The sequence below is a fragment of the Schistocerca piceifrons genome, chromosome 6 (genome assembly GCF_021461385.2).
Source record: "Schistocerca piceifrons isolate TAMUIC-IGC-003096 chromosome 6, iqSchPice1.1, whole genome shotgun sequence".
Lineage (NCBI taxonomy): Eukaryota > Metazoa > Arthropoda > Insecta > Orthoptera > Acrididae > Schistocerca > Schistocerca piceifrons.
In genome coordinates this window covers 389,579,328-389,602,497 of record NC_060143.1, presented here as the reverse complement: position 1 = coordinate 389,602,497, position 23,170 = coordinate 389,579,328, and the positions used below count along the sequence as shown (strand labels likewise).

General features: G+C 42.9%; 1 protein-coding gene across 1 annotated transcript in view; it reads right to left on the bottom strand.

Moving 5' to 3' along the window:
• LOC124803337 (neural-cadherin-like) overlaps positions 1-18,950 on the bottom strand; it is a 251,418-nt gene extending 232,468 nt beyond the window's left edge. The window contains exons 1-3 of the mRNA XM_047264522.1: positions 18,743-18,950; positions 18,332-18,447; positions 1,817-1,993 (exon numbers count right to left, since the gene is read on the bottom strand). Coding sequence (XP_047120478.1) covers positions 1,817-1,993; positions 18,332-18,447; positions 18,743-18,950 — 501 coding nt within the window. The remainder of the gene's footprint in view (positions 1-1,816; positions 1,994-18,331; positions 18,448-18,742) is intronic.
• Between the last annotated feature and the right edge of the window lie 4,220 nt (positions 18,951-23,170).

The window sequence follows — 23,170 nt, the reverse complement described above, 5'->3', positions numbered from 1 at the left end:
TTTGTGTTTTTTCTGATGGCCCCGGATTTTTAATGTAAATACCTCAAACAAAATTTCCGCAGCCTCAAATGACTACCATGTTCAAAAATGGTTCAAATGGCTCTGAGCACTATGGGACTTAACTTCTGAGGTCATCAGTCCCCTAGAACTCAGAACTACTTAAACCTAACTAACCTAAGGACATCACACACATCCATGCCCGAGGCAGGATTCGAACCTGCGACCGTAGCGGTCACGCGGCTCCAAACTGTAGCGCCTAGAACCGCACGGAAACTCCGGCCGGTCTTTAGGTAATACCCCCTTGGTTCCCTGCCATGCCACTTAGAGCGTTGCAAGTTTATCAGTCCATCACATCGCTTTCTTATTGGCTGATTTTTAGTCTTTCATGTTTGTTTTCGTTTCATAGTTAACAGAAATTGGTTCCATTACAATGTGCTTCTGATTACGTCTTCTCCTGTGTATTGCACTGTTTGAATTGCGTTGTAAATATATTATTCGTATTCTGATTGCGTTCTTCTCGCATTCGTATTATTGGGAGGGTTAGATGAGCCCACGGGTCTCGTTTAATATAAAACAGAAGTTGCTTTCGTTGCATAATGTACTGCAGACTCAAGTGCAGCAGTTCTGCTTACGAATATGGATGTAAACTGCTCGATTTAAATGCGTTATGCGTTTTAAGTACATTGCTCGTATTCTACGTCATTTTTGTTTGCATCCGTTTTCCGCACTTTCTCGCATTTGATGGAGAACTCCATGCTAGCAGGTTTTGACACTATAGGTATTCAGCTTTATTATATCTTGCCACGGAATGAATGAGTAATTATGCTTTGAATGGTGTTGTTTCTTGCCACTGAGTGCTATGCGTTTCACAGTGTTTTGGGGACTACGGATGTAGATGTACATGAGTAGATTCTATGCTTTGTTGTCTTGGTGACTAGAGCGTTCTTCGTTGCAAATGTTAAAAATACCACGGTAGCTACTCAAATGTTTCCTCATGTTATTAACAGATACTACAAACAGTATATTTTAGCAGAAATCAACGAAAATTTCGTGGTCTCCATTAAATATGATAGTACGAAAAACGAATGGTTAGAAAAATAACGTAGAGTACGAGCAGTATACTTACAGTGCACTTACATCGGGCAGTTTACACATGGATACGTAAGCAGTAGAGTTTCTGTTTCATATGAAACAAAAAAAAAAAAAAAAAAAAAAAAAACAAAAAAAAAATGGAATCATTAACCCCACCCAATATAATGGATGAGAGCAAAAATTAAGCAGAATACGAGCAACATATTTTCGATGAAATTCAGACAGTGCAATACGCACAAGATGGTCGTAATAAAGAACATAGTCTCCACTTGATAACAGCCACAGGGTCGAAATTCCAATACTGAGTTTTACAAATAAATGCACTTTACCACCAGACTGTACGACTAGCCGTAAAGTATAAATTAGAAATATTATCATCTAGTTTTAGAACTTCGAAAATCAATAATACTGATTTACGAGCCATGTTTCTCATGTTTATAGTTCACTACCGCGTCACTTGGAGCGTTTCTGTCGTTCTCTGTTTCATTTTTGCTCCATTTTTTCGTATTCAAAGTTCACTGCCATGTCACTGGGAGCGTTGCTGTCGTTCTCTGTTTGTATGTCATAATACGGGCCTTGCACTTCTGATATTTGTGGTGTCCTGTGCCTTTCAATGAGCTATCATTACTCGAAATTACTAGGGTACATAGAGTTGTAAATGGCGTTACTTGATGTATCTAGCGTATTACTACTGCTAATGATGAATGTAATGATATGTAGTTACCGTGAGGATGGTCCTAGGCAGGTGTGCGGGCTCCTCCTCCTCCTGCAGCTCTGCGCGGTACACGGCCTGCTGGAACACTGGCGGCTCGTCGTTGACGTTCAGCACCGTCACCAGAAGCTCTGCCCGACCCACCGCTGAAGGCCCTTGTCCGCGGATCGCCGCTAGACGCAGCTCGTACTGCAAGACATCCGTCAGTATCACTGTCAGAGAGCGGTCGCTTAGTCCTTTCTAGACCTCATCTCTGGCCGTCGACCCTATGTTTCATATTTATGCATGCTGTTTGACTATTACAGGTAGAAACGTAAGGGGCGAGTAGGGGACAGTGACGCAAGCAAATGAGAGGCTGAGACTACAAGTGGTACAAGTGCTCGCTGAAGCAAATTGAGCAAATAACTGCCAAAGTTAGAAAGCTGTTTATAAATTATGTGATTTACTATCGAAACATCAGCTATTATTTCCTAATGGTCAAACTGTATATAGTTGTAGGTCTGGTTAGATGTTACGTCCCTTCGTCAGTTTCTATAATTTGATACAAATAGTTATACTCCTTCCATTGCAAAGATTTTTGGAGTAAGACAGGTACAAGTGCAAAAACATTTTATTTACTGTGCTATATTTTGAATATTTTTTCGTACAACACACATGATACATATCGTACAATACATGCTCATTATAAAACAAGATTATGTGGCAATTAAAGCTAAATTAATATAAGAAAGTCAAAAATAATACGTAAATAGCAAATAAAATTGAAATAGCAAAAGGAATGTACATTGGTCTGGTTCTAATACATACGGGAGATTATTCATAGTCACTTTCTATAATACTCTCACAGACGGTGTCTGTAGTGTCATAATCATTTGCTTCTTCGGTATATCTTGTAGAACGTCCTTTCTGGGTACCATTGTGTTATGAATTCCTGAATCTTCCTTGTCCTCTTCTTTGGGATGTGTTGCTGCTGAGCTCACGATAAAGTGGAGATTCAAATGGTTCAAGTGGCTCTGAGCAGTATGGAACTTAACTTGTGAGGTCATCAGTCCCCTAGAACTTAGAACTACTTATACCTAACCAACCTAAGGACATCACACACATCCACGCCCGTGGCAGGATTCGAATCTGCGACCGTAGCGGTCGCGCGGGTCCAGACTGTAGCGCCTAGAACCGTTCGGCCACTCCGGGATGTAGTCCTTCACATACTGGAGATTTTTCCATTTCTCAAATTTTATTTCAAACTCATCTTGTGGCCGGGACTGCAGAAGAGGTATTGATGAGGGGCCAATATTTGGCCTCCTAAAATCCATTTATGTAAACATTATCCTGAATACTCGAACTGCATTGTTAGAGGATTTTCTTTGCTGATTCAGATCCACCTGGTAATGCTCCATTGTATTTTGTTTCCTTCTGTGCCTTTAGCGTTACAATAAACCCTACATATGTGTTGTCTGAACAGTGTCGACGTACGACATGCACCAGGAAGGCCTTTGAAGCATTGCAGCATCTTGCAAAGGAAAATGATGGCATACATTACAGCAAGGCCTGCTGGTAATGTCTGTGATAGGTGCGGATTTAAGAGTGGGTGCAGCTCAGCGGAACAGGTACCAGCACGACGTACCCCTGAAACAGCAGAAGAAGTACGTTGCCAACTCTGTTATGCTCTCACACAGAATCCATGAAACCGAACATCCCTGGCAGGGCGAGGGCAGCCACAAGGAAACTGAGAGAAGATTCTGATATCATGGTCTTACCAGCCGACAAGGGCAACGCAACTGTTGTCCTATGTCACCAGTATTACGTTGAGAAAATGTGGGACCTGTCTTCTAGACCTTGCGTACCGGAAGATCGACATTGATCCTATCAAAAGGGTGGAGACGAAGACCATGGCATTCTCAAAGAATCCAGCTTGTCAGACGAGGTTGTTAAGAAGCTAAGGCAGATGTCATTTTCACCAAGACTTTACGAACTGCCGAATGTTGACAAGGATGGGGTTCCTTTACGCCCCATTATCAGCAACACTGGCGCACTGGTGCTCCGACTTACTTACTCGCTAATTACCTAAAGGATCTGTTTAGCTCTTATGTCTGGAAGTGCTCACATCACACCACAACGGTGTGGATTTTGTGGGACGTCTTAATAACTTTACGCTTAATAACACGCACATTCTTGTGAGTTTCGACGTTGTCTCTCTTTTTACCACAGTTCCTTTACAAGAAGCCTTAGAATTTAATGGCCAGAAATCTGACGCAGGGACGTCGACATTCTTTTGGTCGGTGGCTACTACGAGGAGACGAAAGGAGTAGCCACAGGAGCCCACATTCACCAGCTGTCGCCAATATGTTTACGGAATATTTCGAGGAGGAGGTCCTGGAATCACCCCAATGAAAACCTCTCAGCTTCTTCCGGTAGATTTCACCTTCGTCATATGGCCTCATGGAAGAGACAAGCTGAATGCCTTCCTTATACACTTCATTCCTTACACCAGAACATCAATTTTACGTTGGAAGTCGAAGTGGGTGAAGTGTTCCCCTTTCCGGATGTCCAGGGGAAAAGAAAAGCGAACAGAATTTCGGGTCTAGAGTGTACCGGACGAAGATGTACACCGACCTGTACATACGAGTGTCGTTCCGAAAGTAATGCCTCCTATTTTTCTGTGGTGAATTTGGATGCCCGCGCCAGACGTAGTTGGTGTAGTGCTAATGCTTGAATATCCTCTTTCATTTGCAGGTGGCTCCCTTGTTCTGCGGTAGTTGGCGCCAGTACAGGAATGTTCCAAAATAGAGTCTGATATGGACGCGCGTATGAAACAGCGATGTGTGATTGAATTTCTCACTCCAAAGAAATTCTACATCTACATAATTACTCTGCAATTCACATTTAAGTGCTTGGCAGAGGGTTCATCGAACCACAATCATACTGTCTCTCTACCATTCCACTCCCGAACAGCGCGCGGGAAAAACGAACTCCTAAACCCTTCTGTTCGAGCTCTGATTTCTCTTATTTTATTTTGATGATCATTCCTACCTATGTAGGTAGGGCTCAACAAAATATTTTCGCATTCGGAAGAGAAAGTTAGTGACTGAAATTTCGTAAATAGATCTCGCCGCGACGAAAAACGTATCTGCTTTAATGACTTCCATCCCAACTCGCGTATCATATCTGCCACACTGTCTCCCCTATTACGTGATAATACAAAACGAGCTGCCTTTTTTTGCACCCTTTCGATGTCCTCCGTCAATCCCACCTGGTAAGGATCCCACACCGCGCAGCAATACTCTAGCAGAGGACGAACGAGTGTAGTGTAAGCTGTCTCTTTAGTGGACTTGTTGCATCTTCTAAGTGTCCTGCCAATGAAACGCAACCTTTGGCTCGCCTTCCCCACAATATTATCTATGTGGTCTTTCCAACTGAAGTTGTTCGTAATTTTAACACCCAGGTACATAGTTGAATTGACAGCCTTGAGAATTGTACTATTTATCGAGTAATCGGATTCCAACGGATTTCTTTTGGAACTCATGGTGATCACCCCACACTTTTCGTTATTTAGCGTCAACTGCCACCTGCCACACCATACAGTAATTTTTTCTAAATCGCTTTGGAACTGATGCTGGTCTTCGGATGACCTTGTTGTTGTGGTCTTCAGCCCTGAGACTGGTTTGATGCAGCTCTCCATGCTACTCTATCCTGTGCAAGCTTCTTCATCTCCCAGTACCTACTGCAGCCTACATCCTTCTGAATCTGCTTGGTGTATTCATCTCTTGGTCTCCCTCTACGATGTTTACCCTCCACGCTGCCCTCCAATACTAAATTGGTGATCCCTCGATGTCTCAGAACATGTACTACCAACAGATCCCTTCTTCTAGTCAAGTTGTGCCACAAGCTCCTCTTCTCCCCAATTCTGTTCAATACCTCCTCATTAGTTATGTGATCTACCCATCTAATCTTCAGCATTCTTCTGTAGCACCACATTTCGAAAGCTTCTATTCGCTTCTTGTCTAAACTATTTATCGTCCACGTTTCACTTCCATACATGGCTACACTCCATAAAAATACTTTCAGAAACGACTTCCTTACATTTAAATCTATACTTGATGTTAACAAATTTCTCTTCTTCAGAAACGCTTTCCTTGCCATTGCCAGTCTACATGACCTTACTAGACGGTAAATTACAGCATCATCTGCGAACAACCCAAGAGAACTGCTCAGATTGTCACCCAGGTCATTTATATAGATCAGGAACAGCAGAGGTCGCAGGACACTTCCCTGGGGAACACCTGATATCACTTCAGTTTTACTCGATGATTTGCCGTCTATTACTGCAAACTGCGACCTTCCTGACAGGAAATCACGAATCCAGTCGCACAACTGAGACGATACCCCATGGGCCCGCAGCTAACCGAGAAAGCAAATATAAATTTTCATAGATTTAGCTTTAATTGTGGTAATTGAAATCCATCGACGCTTACTAGAGGTTTATGGAAACGATACAATAGACGTGAGCAATGGAAGGCGATGGATTTTCAATGTAGTGGAAAAGGTGTGCATGACAAGTCACGGCCCAGTCGGCCATGCACGGCTGTCATCTCTCGAAATGAAGATCTTCTTGGTCAACTCATCGGTGCTGATCGGTCGATAACGACCAGAGAATTGTGGTTCAAAAATGGCTCTGAGCACTATGGGACTTAATTTCTGAAGTCATCAGTCCCCTAGAACCTAAACCTAACTAACCTAAGGACATCGTACACCTCCATGCCCGAGGCAGGATTCGAACCTGCGACCGTAGCGGTCGTGCGGTTCCAGACTGTAGTGCCTAGAACCGCTCGGCCAGTCCGGCCGGCAGAGAATTGTGTCCAAAGCTGGATGTCGGCTATAATGCCTTGGAAACAATGTTGGAACATCTTGGTTACTCGTAAAGTTTGTGCGAGATGGGTCTCGAAAATGCTTACAGAAGAAAAGAAACTCATCGAATGCAAATTTGTCGTGACCTGCTGAATCAATATGAAGGTGAATGTTTCTGAATAACATCGTCACCGGGGACAGGACTCGGTATCACCACTAGGAGCAGGAATCCAAAAGGCAGTACATGAAATGAATACCCAAAAAAATTGAAACACGTATTTTTTTATTTCTAATCGAGAAACTAAACACAAATTTTGAGAAATTTAGGTTCAAAGATACTTCCGTAATGAAACATTTTCTTAAAAAATTTTATCCCCTTGGAGTTTGAATTTTTAAAAGTGCTGAAACACGTACTGTCGCTTACTAACCGAGAAAGCAAATATAAATTTTCATAGATTTACCTTTAAAAATGCTTTGACAATGAAATATTTTCATATGAAATTCCTCTATTTCATCCCCCGTATGGATTGAACTTCCAAAAACACTGGAACACATATCTTATTAATTTCCAACCGAGAAGCCAAATACCGGTTTTCATGGATGTAGCTTTAAAAATGCTTTATGAGTTCATTAATAATGATTTATTTCAAGAAAAGTCACTCACTACATTATCTTCTTAGTGTTTTAATTTCCAGAAATACTGAAGCAAGTTTCTTTATCTCTAACCGAGTACCTAAATACCAATTTTCGTAGTTGTAGCTACAAAACTGCCTTAATAGCGACATATTTTCAAAAAAATCTTTCATCCCTTCCTTCATCCTCTTCAGAGTGGTATTTCGAACAGTCTCTTACTAAACGATACCTACAGTATAAGCTCACCACCGGCTCCAAATTTCAAGTTTATATCCTTAGCGGTTTGGGCTGGGCAATGATAGTCAGTGAATCAGTCAGACCCTATTTCACCCTCATGGGGTTGTAATTCCAAAGACACTGGAACACTTAATTTTTTTATTTCTAACCTCGAAGCCAGTTACAAATTGTCATTAATTTAGCTTTCAAATGCTTCGGTAATTCTTTATTAAAGATTTACTTTTTTAAAACAACTTTCACCCACTATTTCATCCCCTTGGGGATTGAATTTTCCATAAGCACTGAAACATATAATTCTTTATTTCTCACCGTGAAGTCGAATACCAGTTTTTATAGATGTATCTTTAAAATGCATTAGTAGTTCTTTAATAATGTTTCATTTAAAAAAGGAACATTCACGGACTGTTTCTTTCTCATAGGAGTTAAATTTCCAAAAATACCAAAACACTTATTTCTCTATTTCTGACCGAGAAATCAAATATCCAGTTTTGTAGTTATAACTTCAAAACTGCCTTGATATCGACACATTAAAAAAAAACATTTCAACTCCTATTTCACTCCATTAGTAATAGAGCCTTCTTAAGTGATGGCTACAGTGTAAGACCGACCATCTCTCCAAATTTCAAGTGTCTGTCGTTAGCGGTTTGTGCTGGGCGATGATGAGTCAGTCAGGACAGTTGCTTTTATACAAAGAAGTTAAAAATATGCATAACCCAGTACTGTAAGAGTCAGCCTACCTGTTGCAACTACTAACAACTTTTAGATCTGTGCCCTAACCTGCAATTACCACCATTAAGTAAACTTTGCTATTCACCTCATCTGACCTGTTTCTATGCTTGACTGCTACCATACATACAGAGCAATCATTTCCCTGTCGATACATGACTTCACTCTTAACAGCTATAAGCACCTCAATTCAGCCACTGGAAATTCGATGCATCCGTCCCTATATGTTTCTGCTACATATTCCAAGAATCACTTCCATTTCGTCTTCGATTTCATACCCTTATTTGATTATACTCCAACTTTACCCTGTGCAGCATATCCAGTGTCATTGTACCCAACCCTCGTAAGTATAGACAGGTCCTATATTGCCTCATTTTTTGGAATGCTCATCCATCAGCTACAACCTACACACACTCCACATATGCTTCCTAGCTACCACTTCCCATCTATTGACCCATTACATCCCAGAGGTTGTTATCAAGACCCAAACATCGTGTCCGTGCTGGCCAAGAAAACCGTTCGACATTATTATTCAGTATAAAATTAACAGCACCACGTTAATCTGCGAAATACGGGTTATCAGCACCACTCCGTGATTACCCGAACGAAATAAAGAAAAGAAGAAACATCACGTCAGTCAGTTAGCTCTTGTTCATGACCAAAGTGTACTTAGTCAAGAGCCAATACAAATTTAAGATTTTTGACACGGCTGAAAGGTTCAGATTTTGTTAATTTATGTCGCTGCATATTTAAAAAAATTATTTTCCTCATTTATATATGTACTACTCTCCTTATAAATCGCCGAAGCAATTTCAACTGAACTTGGTGCACTATATGGAAAGAAGTTCTATGGGGGTACGAACCACCTACTTCCCAGAGGATGGTGGTGGAGGTGAAACTAGGATGACATAGAAGCATGTCTGGAACGAGCAAATCCAACCAAATTTTGTGCATACACGACTCATTATTGGTCTTATTTGCATGTATAATTATTTGCATAAAAACACTGTGAGTATCATATACTCCCAGCACCTGTAAGAGTAGGAGTGGCTGTGAGGAGACCAATATTAAAATCGAATCCATAGTTTTCGGGAATGCTAGCTTCATTGCTGACACTCATGATAGCGTTTTACCCCTACCAGTATGGGGATACAGGTGCAAAGACAGTGGTGTAGCAACATGTCGTCTACCACCTGAATAACTTTAACCAAACTCTGTAGTCGTATCATTTGTTGCCTGGAAAAAAAAAAATTAAAATTTTATTTTTGTGGAGATCCACATCCTACACGCGTTTTGAAGGAAAAGTGGTCAAGGTAGGAAGTATTCTTTTTATTATCTACTCGATTAGCCAATTACAACGTTTGGTCATTTGTATGGCCGAATCTTAAGTTTCCAGCTCCATTTTACATCATAATACATCGCTTTTACACGTGGTCAGGAATACATCTCACTTGACAGTAAGGTACCCATAGCACCCATACGGCCTGATGGTCGGGGAGAGAGAGTGTGATATAAAAGCATAATACAGGAACACCTGGAGTAATTTCAACCAAATTTGGTATGTTGTTGTTGTTGTGGTCTTCAGTCCTGAGACTGGTTTGATGCAGCTCTCCATGCTACTCTATCCTGTGCAAGCCTCTTCACCTCCCAGTACCTACCGCAACCTACATCCTTCTGAATCTGCTTAGTGTATTCATCTCTTGGTCTCGTTCTACAATTTTTACCCTCCACGCTGCCCTCCAATACTAAATTGGTGATCCCTTGATGCCTCAGAACATGTCCTACTAACCGGTCCCTCCTTTTTGTCAAGTTGTGCCACATACTCCTCTTCTCCCCAATTCTATTCAATACTTCATCATTAGTTATGTGTTCTACCCATGTAATCTTCAGCATTCTTCTGTAGCACCACATTTCAAAAGCTTATATTCTCATCTTGTCCAAACTATTTATCGTCTATGTTTCACTTCCATACATGGCTACACTCCATACAAATACTTTCAGAAACGACTTCCTGACACTTAAATCTATAATCGATGTTAACAAATTTCTCTTCTTCAGAAACGCTTTCCTTGTCATTGCCAGTCTACATTTTATATCCTCTCTACTTCGACCATCATCAGTTATTTTGCTCCCCAAATAGCAAAACTCCTTTACTACTTTAAGTGTCTCATTTCCTAATCTAATTCCCTCAGCGTCACCCGACTTAATTCGACTACATTCCATTATCCTCGTTTTGGTTTTGTTGATATTCATCTTATATCCTCCTTTCAAGACACTATCCATTCCATTCAACTGCTCTTCCAAGTCCTTTGCTGTCTCTGATAGAATTACAATGTCGTCGGCGAACCTCAAAGTTTTTATTTCTTCTCCATGGATTTTAATACCTACTCCGAGTTTTTCTTTTGTTTCCTTCACTGCTTGCTCAATATACAGCTTGAATAAAATCGGGGATAGGCTACAGCCCTGTCTCCCTCCCTCCCCAACCACTGCTTCCCTTTCATGCCCCTCGGTTCTTATAACTGCCGTCTGGTTTCTGTACAAATTGTAAATAGCCTTTCGCTCCCTGTATTTTACCCCTTCCACCTTCATAATTTGAAAGAGAGTATTCCAGTCAACATTGTCAAAAGCTTTCTCTAAGTTTACAAATGCTAGAAACGTAGGTTTGCCTTTCTTTGATCTAGCTTCTAAGATGAGTCGTAGGGTCAGTATTGCCTCACGTGTCCCAAAATTTCTACGGAATCCAAACTGGTCTTCCCCGAGGTCGGCTTCTACTAGTTTTTCCATTCTTCTGCAAAGAATTCGCGTTAGTATTTTGCAGCTGTGACTTATTAAACTGATAGTTCGGTAATTTTCACATCTGTCAACACCTGCTTTCTTTGGGATTGGAATTATTATATTCTCCTTGAAGACTGAGGGTATTTCGCCTGTTTCATACATCTTGCTCACCAGATGGTAAGAGTTTTGTCAGGACTGACTCTCCCAAGGCCGTCAGTAGTTCCAATGGAATGTTGTCTACTCCGGGGGCCTTGTTTCGACTCAGGTCTCTCAGTGCTCTGTCAAACTCTTCGGCAGTATCGTATGTCCCATTTCATATTCATCTACATCCTCTTCCATTTCCATAATATTGTCCTCAAGGACATCGCCCTTGTATAGACCCTCTATATACTCCTTCCGCCTTTCTGCTTTCCCTTCTTTGGTTAGAACTGGGTTTCCATCTGAGCTCTTGATGTTCATGCAAGTGGTTCTCTTGTCTCCAAAGGTCTCCTTAATTTTCCTGTAGGCAGTATCTATCTTACCCCTAGTGAGATAAGCCTGTACATCCTTACATTTGTCCTCTAGCCATCCCTGTTTAGCCATTTTGTACTTCCTGTCGATCTCATTTTTGAGACATTTGTATTCCTTTTTGCCTGCTTCATTTACTGCATTTTTATATTTTCTCCTTTCATCAATTAAATTCAGTATATCTTCTGTTACCCAAGGTTTTCTACTAGCCCTCGTCTTTTTACCTACTTGATCCTCTGCTGCCTTCACTACTTCATCCCTCAAAGCTACCCATTCTTCTTCTACTATATTTCTTTCCCCCATTCCTGTCATACCCCATTTGGTTATACATGGCAATACTCATATAAGAACTAACTGAGTACGCGGCGTTCATAGGTATGTATTTATTCCAGTTCCATTAGCCCATTTCCTCTTTCCCCTTCCTCTCTATCCACCTCCTTATCCACCTATCTCTGTGCACCTCCTTCACCTCCACTGTTCTTCTCCTCCTGTTCCTATTTCTGTCCATCTGCTACTCCTTCTCCACTCTCTTTCCATCTCCTTCTCTTTCCTTCCTTTGTCCATCTACTCCTACCCCTCTCTCTCCACTTTATCACTCCCATCCCAACAGGAGGTTGCTGGTTCTTACCCCCACTGTATTTCTTTCGAGACTGTAGTGGGTGTACCGCGTTTGGTGAAAATCTGTGCAGTGGCTTAGGAGGAGCTTTTTTGGTTACCAGAATACACACATGTCACATATATTTGACATATATGTAACATACACTCCTGGAAATGGAAAAAAGAACACATTGACACCGGTGTGTCAGACCCACCATACTTGCTCCGGACACTGCGAGAGGGCTGTACAAGCAATGATCACACGCACGGCACAGCGGACACACCAGGAAACGCGGTGTTGGCCGTCGAATGGCGCTAGCTGCGCAGCATTTGTGCACCGCCGCCGTCAGTGTCAGCCAGTTTGCCGTGGCATACGGAGCTCCATCGCAGTCTTTAACACTGGTAGCATGCCGCGACAGCGTGGACGTGAACCGTATGTGCAGTTGACGGACTTTGAGCGAGGGCGTATAGTGGGCATGCGGGAGGCCGGGTGGACGTACCGCCGAATTGCTCAACACGTGGGGCGTGAGGTCTCCACAGTACATCGATGTTGTCGCCAGTGGTCGGCGGAAGGTGCACGTGCCCGTCGACCTGGGACCGGACCGCAGCGACGCACGGATGCACGCCAAGACCGTAGGATCCTACGCAGTGCCGTAGGGGACCGCACCGCCACTTCCCAGCAAATTAGGGACACTGTTGCTCCTGGGGTATCGGCGAGGACCATTCGCAACCGTCTCCATGAAGCTGGGCTACGGTCCCGCACACCGTTAGGCCGTCTTCCGCTCACGCCCTAACATCGTGCAGTCCGCCTCCAGTGGTGTCGCGACAGGCGTGAATGGAGGGACGAATGGAGACGTGTCGTCTTCAGCGATGAGAGTCTCTTCTGCCTTGGTGCCAATGATGGTCGTATGCGTGTTTGGCGCCGTGCAGGTGAGCGCCACAATCAGGACTGCATACGACCGAGGCACACAGGGTCAACACCCGGCATAATGGTGTGGGGAGCGATCTCCTACACTGGTCGTACACCACTGGTGATCGTCGAGGGGACACTGAATAGTGCACGGTACATCCAAACCGTCATCGAACCCATCGTTCTACCATTCCTAGACCGGCAAGGGAACGTGCTGTTCCAACAGGACAATGCACGTCCGCATGTATCCCGTGCCACCCAACGTGCTCTAGAAGGTGTAAGTCAACTACCCTGGCCAGCAAGATCTCCGGATCTGTCCCCCATTGAGCATGTTTGGGACTGGATGAAGCGTCGTCTCACGCGGTCTGCACGTCCAGCACGAACGCTGGTCCAACTGAGGCGCCAGGTGGAAATGGCATGGCAAGCAGTTCCACAGCACTACATCCAGCATCTCTACGATCGTCTCCATGGGAGAATAGCAGCCTGCATTGCTGCGAAAGGTGGATATACACTGTACTAGTGCCGACATTGTGCATGCTCTGTTGCCTGTGTCTATGTGCCTGTGGTTCTGTCAGTGTGATCATGTGATGTATCTGACCCCAGGAATGTGTCAATAAAGTTTCCCCTTCCTGGGACAATGAATTCACGGTGTTCTTATTTCAATTTCCAGGAGTGTATTTCACACATATTTGTACACACAATTCACCTGTATCTGTAGCGAATTTCATCCTGTAGTTTCGATTTCACGCAGCTGAATCTCTGTTACGTCATATCTCCTGAGCAGTGTGTCGTACAATGATATTTGTAGATCCACTCAGCGACAAATGTGGACACTACGAGTTTGGTTGTGAATGGAGTTAGTAGCAAAACAGTAATGAATTTTACGTCATGCGCGATGCGGCAGTTTTGCAAGTTTCTCAGTGTTTAAGACGTCATTTCTCTTAAACTACGAGCGTACAATGATAGAATTTTGCAGGTACATTCAGTGGAATACGTGAGTACTGGTTGGAAAATGTGTCGTGCATACAGTCAGTAGTAAAGAAGTAATAAATTAAAACGTCATGCCTGATGCGGCAATTTTACTGCAAGAACGATGAAAATGTAGTAAGCGATAAATCTTTTCGTTTCATCATTTTGTGGGGGCTGTCAGCGAGAAAAAGTTTCGTAAAGGTGTGAAATTACGTGTAAAATTTGTTGCGAGTCACTAACTGCTGTCATTCTCAAATAGGGGATGAACATTTTGCGAAGTTGTTCGTCGTGAACTACACTACTCTTTCATCCCCACCTCCATCCCTTTCATAGAAAGGTGGTCCTTAGCCCCACAGCAGTTTCTTTCATAGAGCACCGATGTGTGTACAAACTTTGGGTGAAATCGGTCCAGTGGTTTAGGAGAAGATGTGGAGCATACATATACACATACATACATATGGGCGTACATCCATTATTGTAATATGCATGAATACTATGGGAGTAAAAAGATACTCTTACGCCCCCTAGGGATGGGGTGAGGAGGAAGGGGGGTTCATGAAATATATTCGAAAACGACCTCCTGGTATTTCTCTCCTGCATTTAGCTGACTTTTAATATTTCAAAAATATGAAGCGCAATTTTATCTTATTTCCTGCATTTAGTTGACTTTAAATACGTTAAAAATATGATGCGCAATTTGTCTCTTATTTCCTCTGTTCATTGTGTCAACTAGGTCGCGAGAATAAACATTGCAGCTAGTCAATAATTTAGTGAGCGTGTTTCAGGACCAAAGATCTTGCTTTACGGCTAAGCATCACAGATAAATTTGTTTTTTTGAGTAGTGTTTGAAGGGTGAAAGGAATGTTTAAAAATCCAGCGACATTTAAATTCATACTCTTGCTATAGAGACAATTAAGAGAAAGAAGCAGTGTGAGTAAATATGAAGAAATGAGATAAAATGCTTATCTCGTTACCAGTGTAAAAAATGTATTTACAGTCTCTCACCTCGAAATTAGAACCATTGTCCAGCTCATTTTGCATACTTTTTACTGAGAGAGAATTAAAAGTTTCCGCATGAAACACTGGGACGAAACTCGCCACAGATTCAGATAAAATGAATATGTTTGAAGTGAAGTGTGTTAAATATATGTGACACACACACACACACACACACACACACACACACACATTATATATATATATATATATATGATTGAAGCGATTTCATAAATTCACTGTAGCTCCATTTATTGACATATGGTCACGACACACTACAGATACGTAGAAAAACTCATAAGTGTTGTTCGGCTGAAGCCGCACTTCAGGTTTCTGCCACCAGAGCGCTCGAGAGCGCAGTGAGACAAAATGGCGACAGGAGTCGAGAAAGCGTATGCCGTGCTTGAAATGCACTCACATCAGTCAGTCATAACAGTGCAACGACACTTCAGGACGAAGTTCAACAAAGATCCACCAACTGCTAACTCCATTCGGCGATGGTATGCGCAGTTTAAAGCTTCTGGATGCCTCTGTAAGGGGAAATCAACGGGTCGGCCTGCAGTGAGCGAAGAAACGGTTGAACGCGTGCGGGCAAGTTTCACGCGTAGCCCGCGGAAGTCGACGAATAAAGCAAGCAGGGAGCTAAACGTACCACAGGATGGTGTTCCACCGCACTTCCATCATGATGTTCGGCATTTCTTAAACAGGAGATTGGAAAACCGATGGATCGGTCGTGGTGGAGATCATGATCAGCAATTCATGTCATGGCCTCCACGCTCTCCCGACTTAACCCCATGCGCTTTCTTTCTGTGGGGTTATGTGAAAGATTCAGTGTTTAAACCTCCTCTACCAAGAAACGTGCCAGAACTGCGAGCTCGCATCAACAATGCTTTCGAACTGATTGATGGGGACATGCTGCACCAAGTGTGGGAGGAACTTGATTATCGGCTTGATGTCTGCCGAATCGCTAAAGGGGCACATATCGAACATTTGCGAATGCCTAAAAAAACTTTTTGAGTTTTTGTATGTGTGTGCAAAGCATTGTGAAAATATCTCAAATAATAAAGTTATTGTAGAGCTGTGAAATCGCTTCAATCATTTGTAATAACCCAATATATATATATATATATATATATATATATATATATATATATATATATATATATATAGGGTGTCCCAGCTATCTTGTCCACCCAAAATATCTCTGGAACAAAAACAGCTATTGAGACGCGAAGTTGACGCTTGAAACACCCGACATGCGCTGCTAGCGCAACTTCGCGTCTTAATATCTCGGGATGTAATGGGAATATTGCGATGCAATCAACGCCATTGTGTATGTGCTTTGTTATGCTATGGATTGCTGAAGAAAAAATATAGGAGGTCCATTTAAAAAAACATATGTTTGTGTTAAAAAACACGTATGTTTTCGTTTTAGAATGTTTCCAAATATGTTCAATCATGGGCCCCAACCCTACATTGATACCGGTGAAAGTCGTTTTCCAATAGCTGTTATTGTTCCAGATATATATATATATATATATATATATATATATATATATATGTATGTGTGTGTGTGTGTGTGTGTGTGTGTGTGTGTGTGTGTGTGTGTGTGTGTGTGTGTGCGAAATGTATCTGTCAGATGCATATGTTGGCGAAGTCACTGGCAAATACCTTGTGTTTTAATATCGAGTGAATAATTATTTTCAAGAAATGTGTCGAATAGAGCCGTTCTTCGTGGTTGTGGGGTATGTTTTGTTTTCATACAGAGCAGACTGTGAGGGATCTACACTCCTGGAAATTTAAATAAGAACACCGTGAATTCATTGTCCCAGGAAGGGGAAACTTTATTGACACATTCCTGGGGTCAGATACATCACATGATCACACTGACAGAACCACAGGCACATAGACACAGGCAACAGAGCATGCACAACGTCGGCACTAGTACAGTGTATATCCACCTTTCGCAGCAATGCAGGCTGCTATTCTCCCATGGAGACGATCGTAGAGATGCTGGATGTAGTCCTGTGAAACGGCTTGCCATGCCATTTCCACCTGGCGCCTCAGTTGGACCAGCGTTCGTGCTGGACGTGCAGACCGCGTGAGACGACGCTTCATCCAGTCCCAGACATGCTCAATGGGGGACAGATCCGGAGATCTTGCTGGCCAGGGTAGTTGACTTACACCTTCTAGAGCACGTTGGGTGGCACGGGATACATGCGGACGTGCATTGTCCTGTTGGAACAGCACGTTCCCTTGCCGGTCTAGGATTGGTAGAACGATGGGTTCGATGACGGTTTGGATGTACCGTGCACTATTCAGTGCCCCCTCGACGATCACCAGTGGTGTACGGCCAGTGTAGGAGATTGCTCCTCACACCATGATGCCGCGTGTTGGCCCTGTGTGCCTCGGTCGTATGCAGTCCTGATTCTGGCGCTCACCTGCACGGCGCCAAACACGCATACGACCATCATTGGCACCAAGGCAGAAGCGACTCTCATCGCTGAAGACGACACGTCTCCATTCGTCCCTCCATTCACGCCTGTCGCGACACCACTGGAGGCGGGCTGCACGATGTTGGGGCGTGAGCGGAATACGGCCTAACGGTGTGCGGGACCGTAGCCCAGCTTCATGGAGACGGTTGCGAATGGTCCTCGCCGATACCCCAGGAGCAACAGTGTCCCTAATTTGCTGGGAAGTGGCGGTGCGGTCCCCTACGGTACTGCGTAGGATCCTACGGTCTTGGCGTGCATCCGTGCGTCGCTGCGGTCTGGTCCCAGGTCGACGGGCACGTGCACCTTCCGGCGACCACTGGCGACAACATCGATGTACTGTGGAGACCTCACGCCCCACGTGTTGAGCAATTCGGCGGTACGTCCACCCGGCCTCCCGCATGCCCACTATACGCCCTCGCTCAAAGTCCGTCAACTGCACATACAGTTCACGTCCACGCTGTCGCGGCATGCTACCAGTGTTAAAGACTGCGATGGAGCTCCGTATGCCACGGCAAACTGGCTGACACTGACGGCGGCGGTGCACAAATGCTGCACAGCTAGCGCCATTCGACGGCCAACACCGCGGTTCCTAGTGTGTCCGCTTTGCCGTGCGTGTGATCATTGCTTGTACAGCCCTCTCGCAGTGTCCGGAGCAAGTATGGTGGGTCTGACACACCGATGTCAATGTGTTCTTTTTTCCATTTCCAGGAGTGTATATCTTTAATAATTATCTATCATATCATATTGACTACACTGTAGGCGCTAGTAAAACTAGAGGACTCCAATCTGTGATGCACCATTGGACTGAAGTGTTGTCGGGTATAAAATGGTACTCACCATTTTGCGACTCTCGAAATCGAGCTGCCCCGCCACAGTGACACTTCCTGTGTCGCTGTCTATGGAGAAGGCTCCGTCTTCGTTTCCCGCCTCGATCTGGTAGCGGATGTCCAGATCTGCAATAAAAGAAGTCACGTACTGAGTAGTGGGCTACGGTGGACTACCGCAACTGCCGCTACATTGCGTTGAGATCGCGTATGCCACATTGGGGCCTACGTATGCAGAAGTCGCATCGTTTCTGAGCGTTAAGCACCACGTTGAACTCACCACGGTCAACGTTGACGTTCGACAGCACGGTCCGTATGCTGACGGCGGCTTAAGCGTCGCCTTGGCATGGAGGGGGGGGGGGGGGGGGGGAAGGTGCTAGACGGAGATCGGTGCAGCGCCAGGGTCCTGGCATGGTGTGCAGACCTAGGTTGTTTTGAATGGGCGTCGCCAGCTGCCTGTGTGGGTGCAGTTCCTTATAGTCGGAGGGCTGGCGGCCCCCATCACCATCAGAGAAAAGGCGAGGTGGGGCGTGTTGGCAGTGAATTGGTGTCCGCTGGCGTAAGCAAACAGATGTGGAATGTAACATGAGGCATGGTCTAGCTGTAGCAGCAGACGAGGATCGCCTCTGCATGTCCAGAGGATACTTCAGCTGGAGACCAGGAAGCGGTTTCAAATGAAAGTTTCCTTTACTGACGACTGGGAAGCGGGGCTTAAGAGTGACTTGTGCTGTTGAGTTGTGCTGTTCATTACATTTGTGCTGGCAGTTGTGAGTCTGGATTGATGGTCCGGTATCGTTGATGATCGCGCGCGGCAAACCAAAAGTCGACCAGCGCAGAGATGCTGCACAGCCAAGCAGCTTCACTGAACCGACGCTGCTCCGCGCTCTCCAAATACCGCCGCCCTGCACAAAGGCGGTCCGTTCTGCTCAGTTCTAGCTTCGAATTATACCTGTTCCCGAGTGCAGTCATGCTTTCAGAGTTCTACTTCCGCTTTCAGAGGGCAGCGTCGTCGTATCGTCAGTCGAGCCTAGTTCAGTCTTAAATGTACAGTTTGTTGAGCACCATCGATGGATATGTATTCATCGAAGCTGCAGTAAACATTCAGAGTTTATTATCTGGAGACACTTAAGCACAGCTCAGTGTCTACAACTGCCTCGCGTGTATCTGAACAGCAAATCATTTACTTGTGAAATTCATTCCATGCATGTTCACACAGCAACAGCGGCTAAAAGCTAAAGATAAATGTATTTTCTGCTTCCATGAAGTGTTACTTTATTAAGCTGTTCAATTGACTGACTGTTTCATTTGCTCACGTTTATGTGTGTTCAAAACAGAACACACAGAGCCTTATATAACTGTACTTATCTGATTAAGCATTGCGAAGCTGTGGTACGGTCTGCATTGCATCCTGGCGACAAACTTTGTGTGATTCAAATGCCAGAGTATGTACTTTTACAGTCCTTTGTACGTTAGCTTGTTGTGTCCGTGTAGATAGTGTATGTTAGTATGCGTTGTCTGTCCAGTGTGTGATAAGAGTATTGGTAACAGTTGGCTGTTACTGTACTACCTAGTGAGCTAGTGTATGTTGTTGCAGGATTTCGGTATCATCTGCCCCCCTTCCCTTCTGTAAAGCTAGTTAGTCACGTGAAGCCATTATTAGGAATGATATGTAAATATGCATCTTAGGCTAAGATTTCTGTAGTAAGTTCATTGTTACCCAGTTGGACAATTATTAATTGTGAGCTGAGTGTTTATTATAATTAATTTTAAATTGTTACATTAGAAGATAACTAATCGGGAAAACTGTACACTAGTTCTTGCCTTGTTTTATTTACGAATGCCCTCTGGCATTGTAAGTTATTTTCTTTAACACATCAAGAGCCCAGGTATGCACAACCCACAGCCAAATTCCGTTCCCACTGATACCCTGCTCTATAAGTCAAATAAGCATTCAATCTTGTAGGGCTAATTTACGTGACTGTTGACCATATATTCGCGAGAAAAGTGATAGATGAAATAGGTCATGTGGGACTGTACTGCCAATCAATTAGTTGAGCTATTAAACGTTTCGAACAAATTTAGTTTTGAGATAAAGTTGTATAAGGCAGTCTGAGCCCTCACCTCTACATTACACACATCTCCAAACCATCTGGTTTATCTAATACTGGCTGTTACCAGCAGCTGCGCTCACGTATCAGTAGTTTTGTCATGATGAGTGTTAGTGAGTACTGGTAAATACGCTACTGTATATACAATAACAACAGCTGCCCTCACGTGTCTGCCTTTTTGGGTAAGCACAGCTCGTGATGTGCTGTCCCAACGCACAATGCGTCGGCATACGCAGCGCCAATGGTGAGCAGTGCATACAGAGGCGCATGCACAGTGTTACTGAAGTAACTACACATCATAAAACATATACATTTTGCAAGAAATAGTGTAAAAAATGGATGAAATACATTGAAGCTCGTATAAGAATAGTATTCATTAGTTTAAACTGTTTCACGTAGCACTTACCAATCAATAAAAGCATTTACAGAAATATGACAAGATCAAAAGTCAGAGAATAAACAGATTTCCAAAGAGTACATAATTTTCCATAACTCGTGTAATATTTTTAAAATTAGATAAATTCTAGTGTTCGACTCCAATCGTCGGTTTGGAGCAATGACGTCATACCAAAGGCAAAGACACTACGTATAGGCAATATATAAAAGCGAAGGGTCATCTCGTAAACAAACGAATCTAGCACACAATAAAATTACAATCACATTCACTCAGTTATTTACGAAGTCATGAATTATATTTAAACGAATTATATCTAACGAAAATAATGAAGAACATGAATTAAAAACAAATTTTCATGTCTGAAAGAAATATTCTCGTACTTCACGCAAGCAGAAAAGCACATAGAACCTTTCAATTGCATTACAGTACATCGCAGGGTGAAGTCATACTGTTACAAAATAGCGTTAATGTTACTATTAAGTATTGAATCTAACGAGAGAAGCGCAGGAAAGTTGCGGTTTTGGGCGAGCAAAAAGTAAAATGTAACAGAAAAATGGAAAATGAAATGAATGACAACAAACAGGAAACAATAGCATGAAATGTGGAGAAACCGACACACAACATTCCAGAAGAAAATCCGTACATGAATAAAGAATATCTATAAAAAATTAAGAATATTGTAATAGATAACGAGAATTAACCTGTGTAGGTAAATTCCAGTTATATATTCCAACCGCTTCATGATTCATTTTTAAATTATCTTTGCAGTTCAAAATGGTTCAAATGGCTCTGAGCACTATGCGACTCAACTTCTGAGGTCATCAGTCGCCTAGAACTTAGAACTAATTAAACCTAACTAACCTAAGGACATCACACACATCCATGCCCGAGGCAGGATTCGAACCTGCGACCGTAGCGGTCACGCGGTTCCAGACTGAAGCGCCTTTAACCGCACGGCCACACCGGCCGGCTATATCTTTGCAGTTGTATGCGCTGAAGCGTAATAGCATTTCTACATTTATAATTGTTCTCTAGAACTACTGCGGTATATAACAAAAATTGGAATCGATAACTAGACCTGACCCTCTATATAGGTCAATCCTAGTTACCGATTCCAATGTTAGTAGGTTTTCTGCAGTACCTCACAGAGCAATTACAAGTGCAGACATCCCATTAACCTACATTTCAGTACACATACATGCTTAATAAACGATCTAATTAATGAACCATAGAATGGCTGGAATCGCTAACTAGAATTGAGGAGGGCAGATCTAGTTGCCGATTCCAACTATTCGATGGTTCATAATTTTGGACATTTTTGCGGTAAATCTGTGGGCTACGTTTTTGTAGGATTTCCAGATTTTTTATTGATCTCAGAACTACTTCGAAAAACTAATAAATGTTGAAGGTATAGCTTCCAAATTTTTCTCTTTTTCATAGTAGTGAAGAGAGTAATAACAGATGTAGAAATCCTGTAAGACTTCAGTGCACACACTTGTTGTTAAAACGGTCTAAATAATGAACCGTGGAATGGCTAGAATCGGTAACTAGAATTAACCTATATAGGTCAATTCCAGTGACCGATTCAAATGTTTGTTAGACTACTTTTTGTCAATTTTCATTACTTGTGTAGATCTAACAATTAGTATTAAAAGTTAATGCTATTTCACAATATTGTGACTTCATTATGCGCTATACTGTATTGGATTTAAAGGTTCCCTGTGTTTTTCTTATTCGCATAAATTACGACGGTAATTTATTTCAGAATTGTGTACTTCTGCTTTTCTGTTCTTATTTATTTTCATTACCTTTAATTCTTGTCGGTATAATTAGTGGCCAAGTAATTAATCACGTGATCTATGTTTGTAATTTTATCGTATGCTACACTCGTTTGTTTACGAACCTGATCAGTTCTTTCAAAGATTGCCACCATGTAGCGTCTCTGTCTAAGGTATGACGTCATTGTTCCAAGCCGACGAGTGGGATCGGATACCAGAACTGACCCTTAAAATCAATAAGGATTTTGTACTACGCATTTTCTAAAGTAGCCTATGTTCTTCTTCAGGGTTGAAACTATCTCTCTAACAAACTCCATCGAAATTGGTTCAGTGTATTAGTCGTGGAAACGTAATGGACAGAGTTACTTTCGCATTTATAATATTAGTGTGGAGAAAACTTGCAATAACTATTTTTTCCGTGATCCTGTTTTGATGAAATAAATTCTTTAAGGTGACCCATGCTATGCTCGAGTTACCTGTGGAAACCCCATGAAAATTAGTCTAGCAGTTTTGAAGAAGCGTGTTCAAACAGGCAAACACACGGACTCGGCAGTTTTACAGATTTGTTA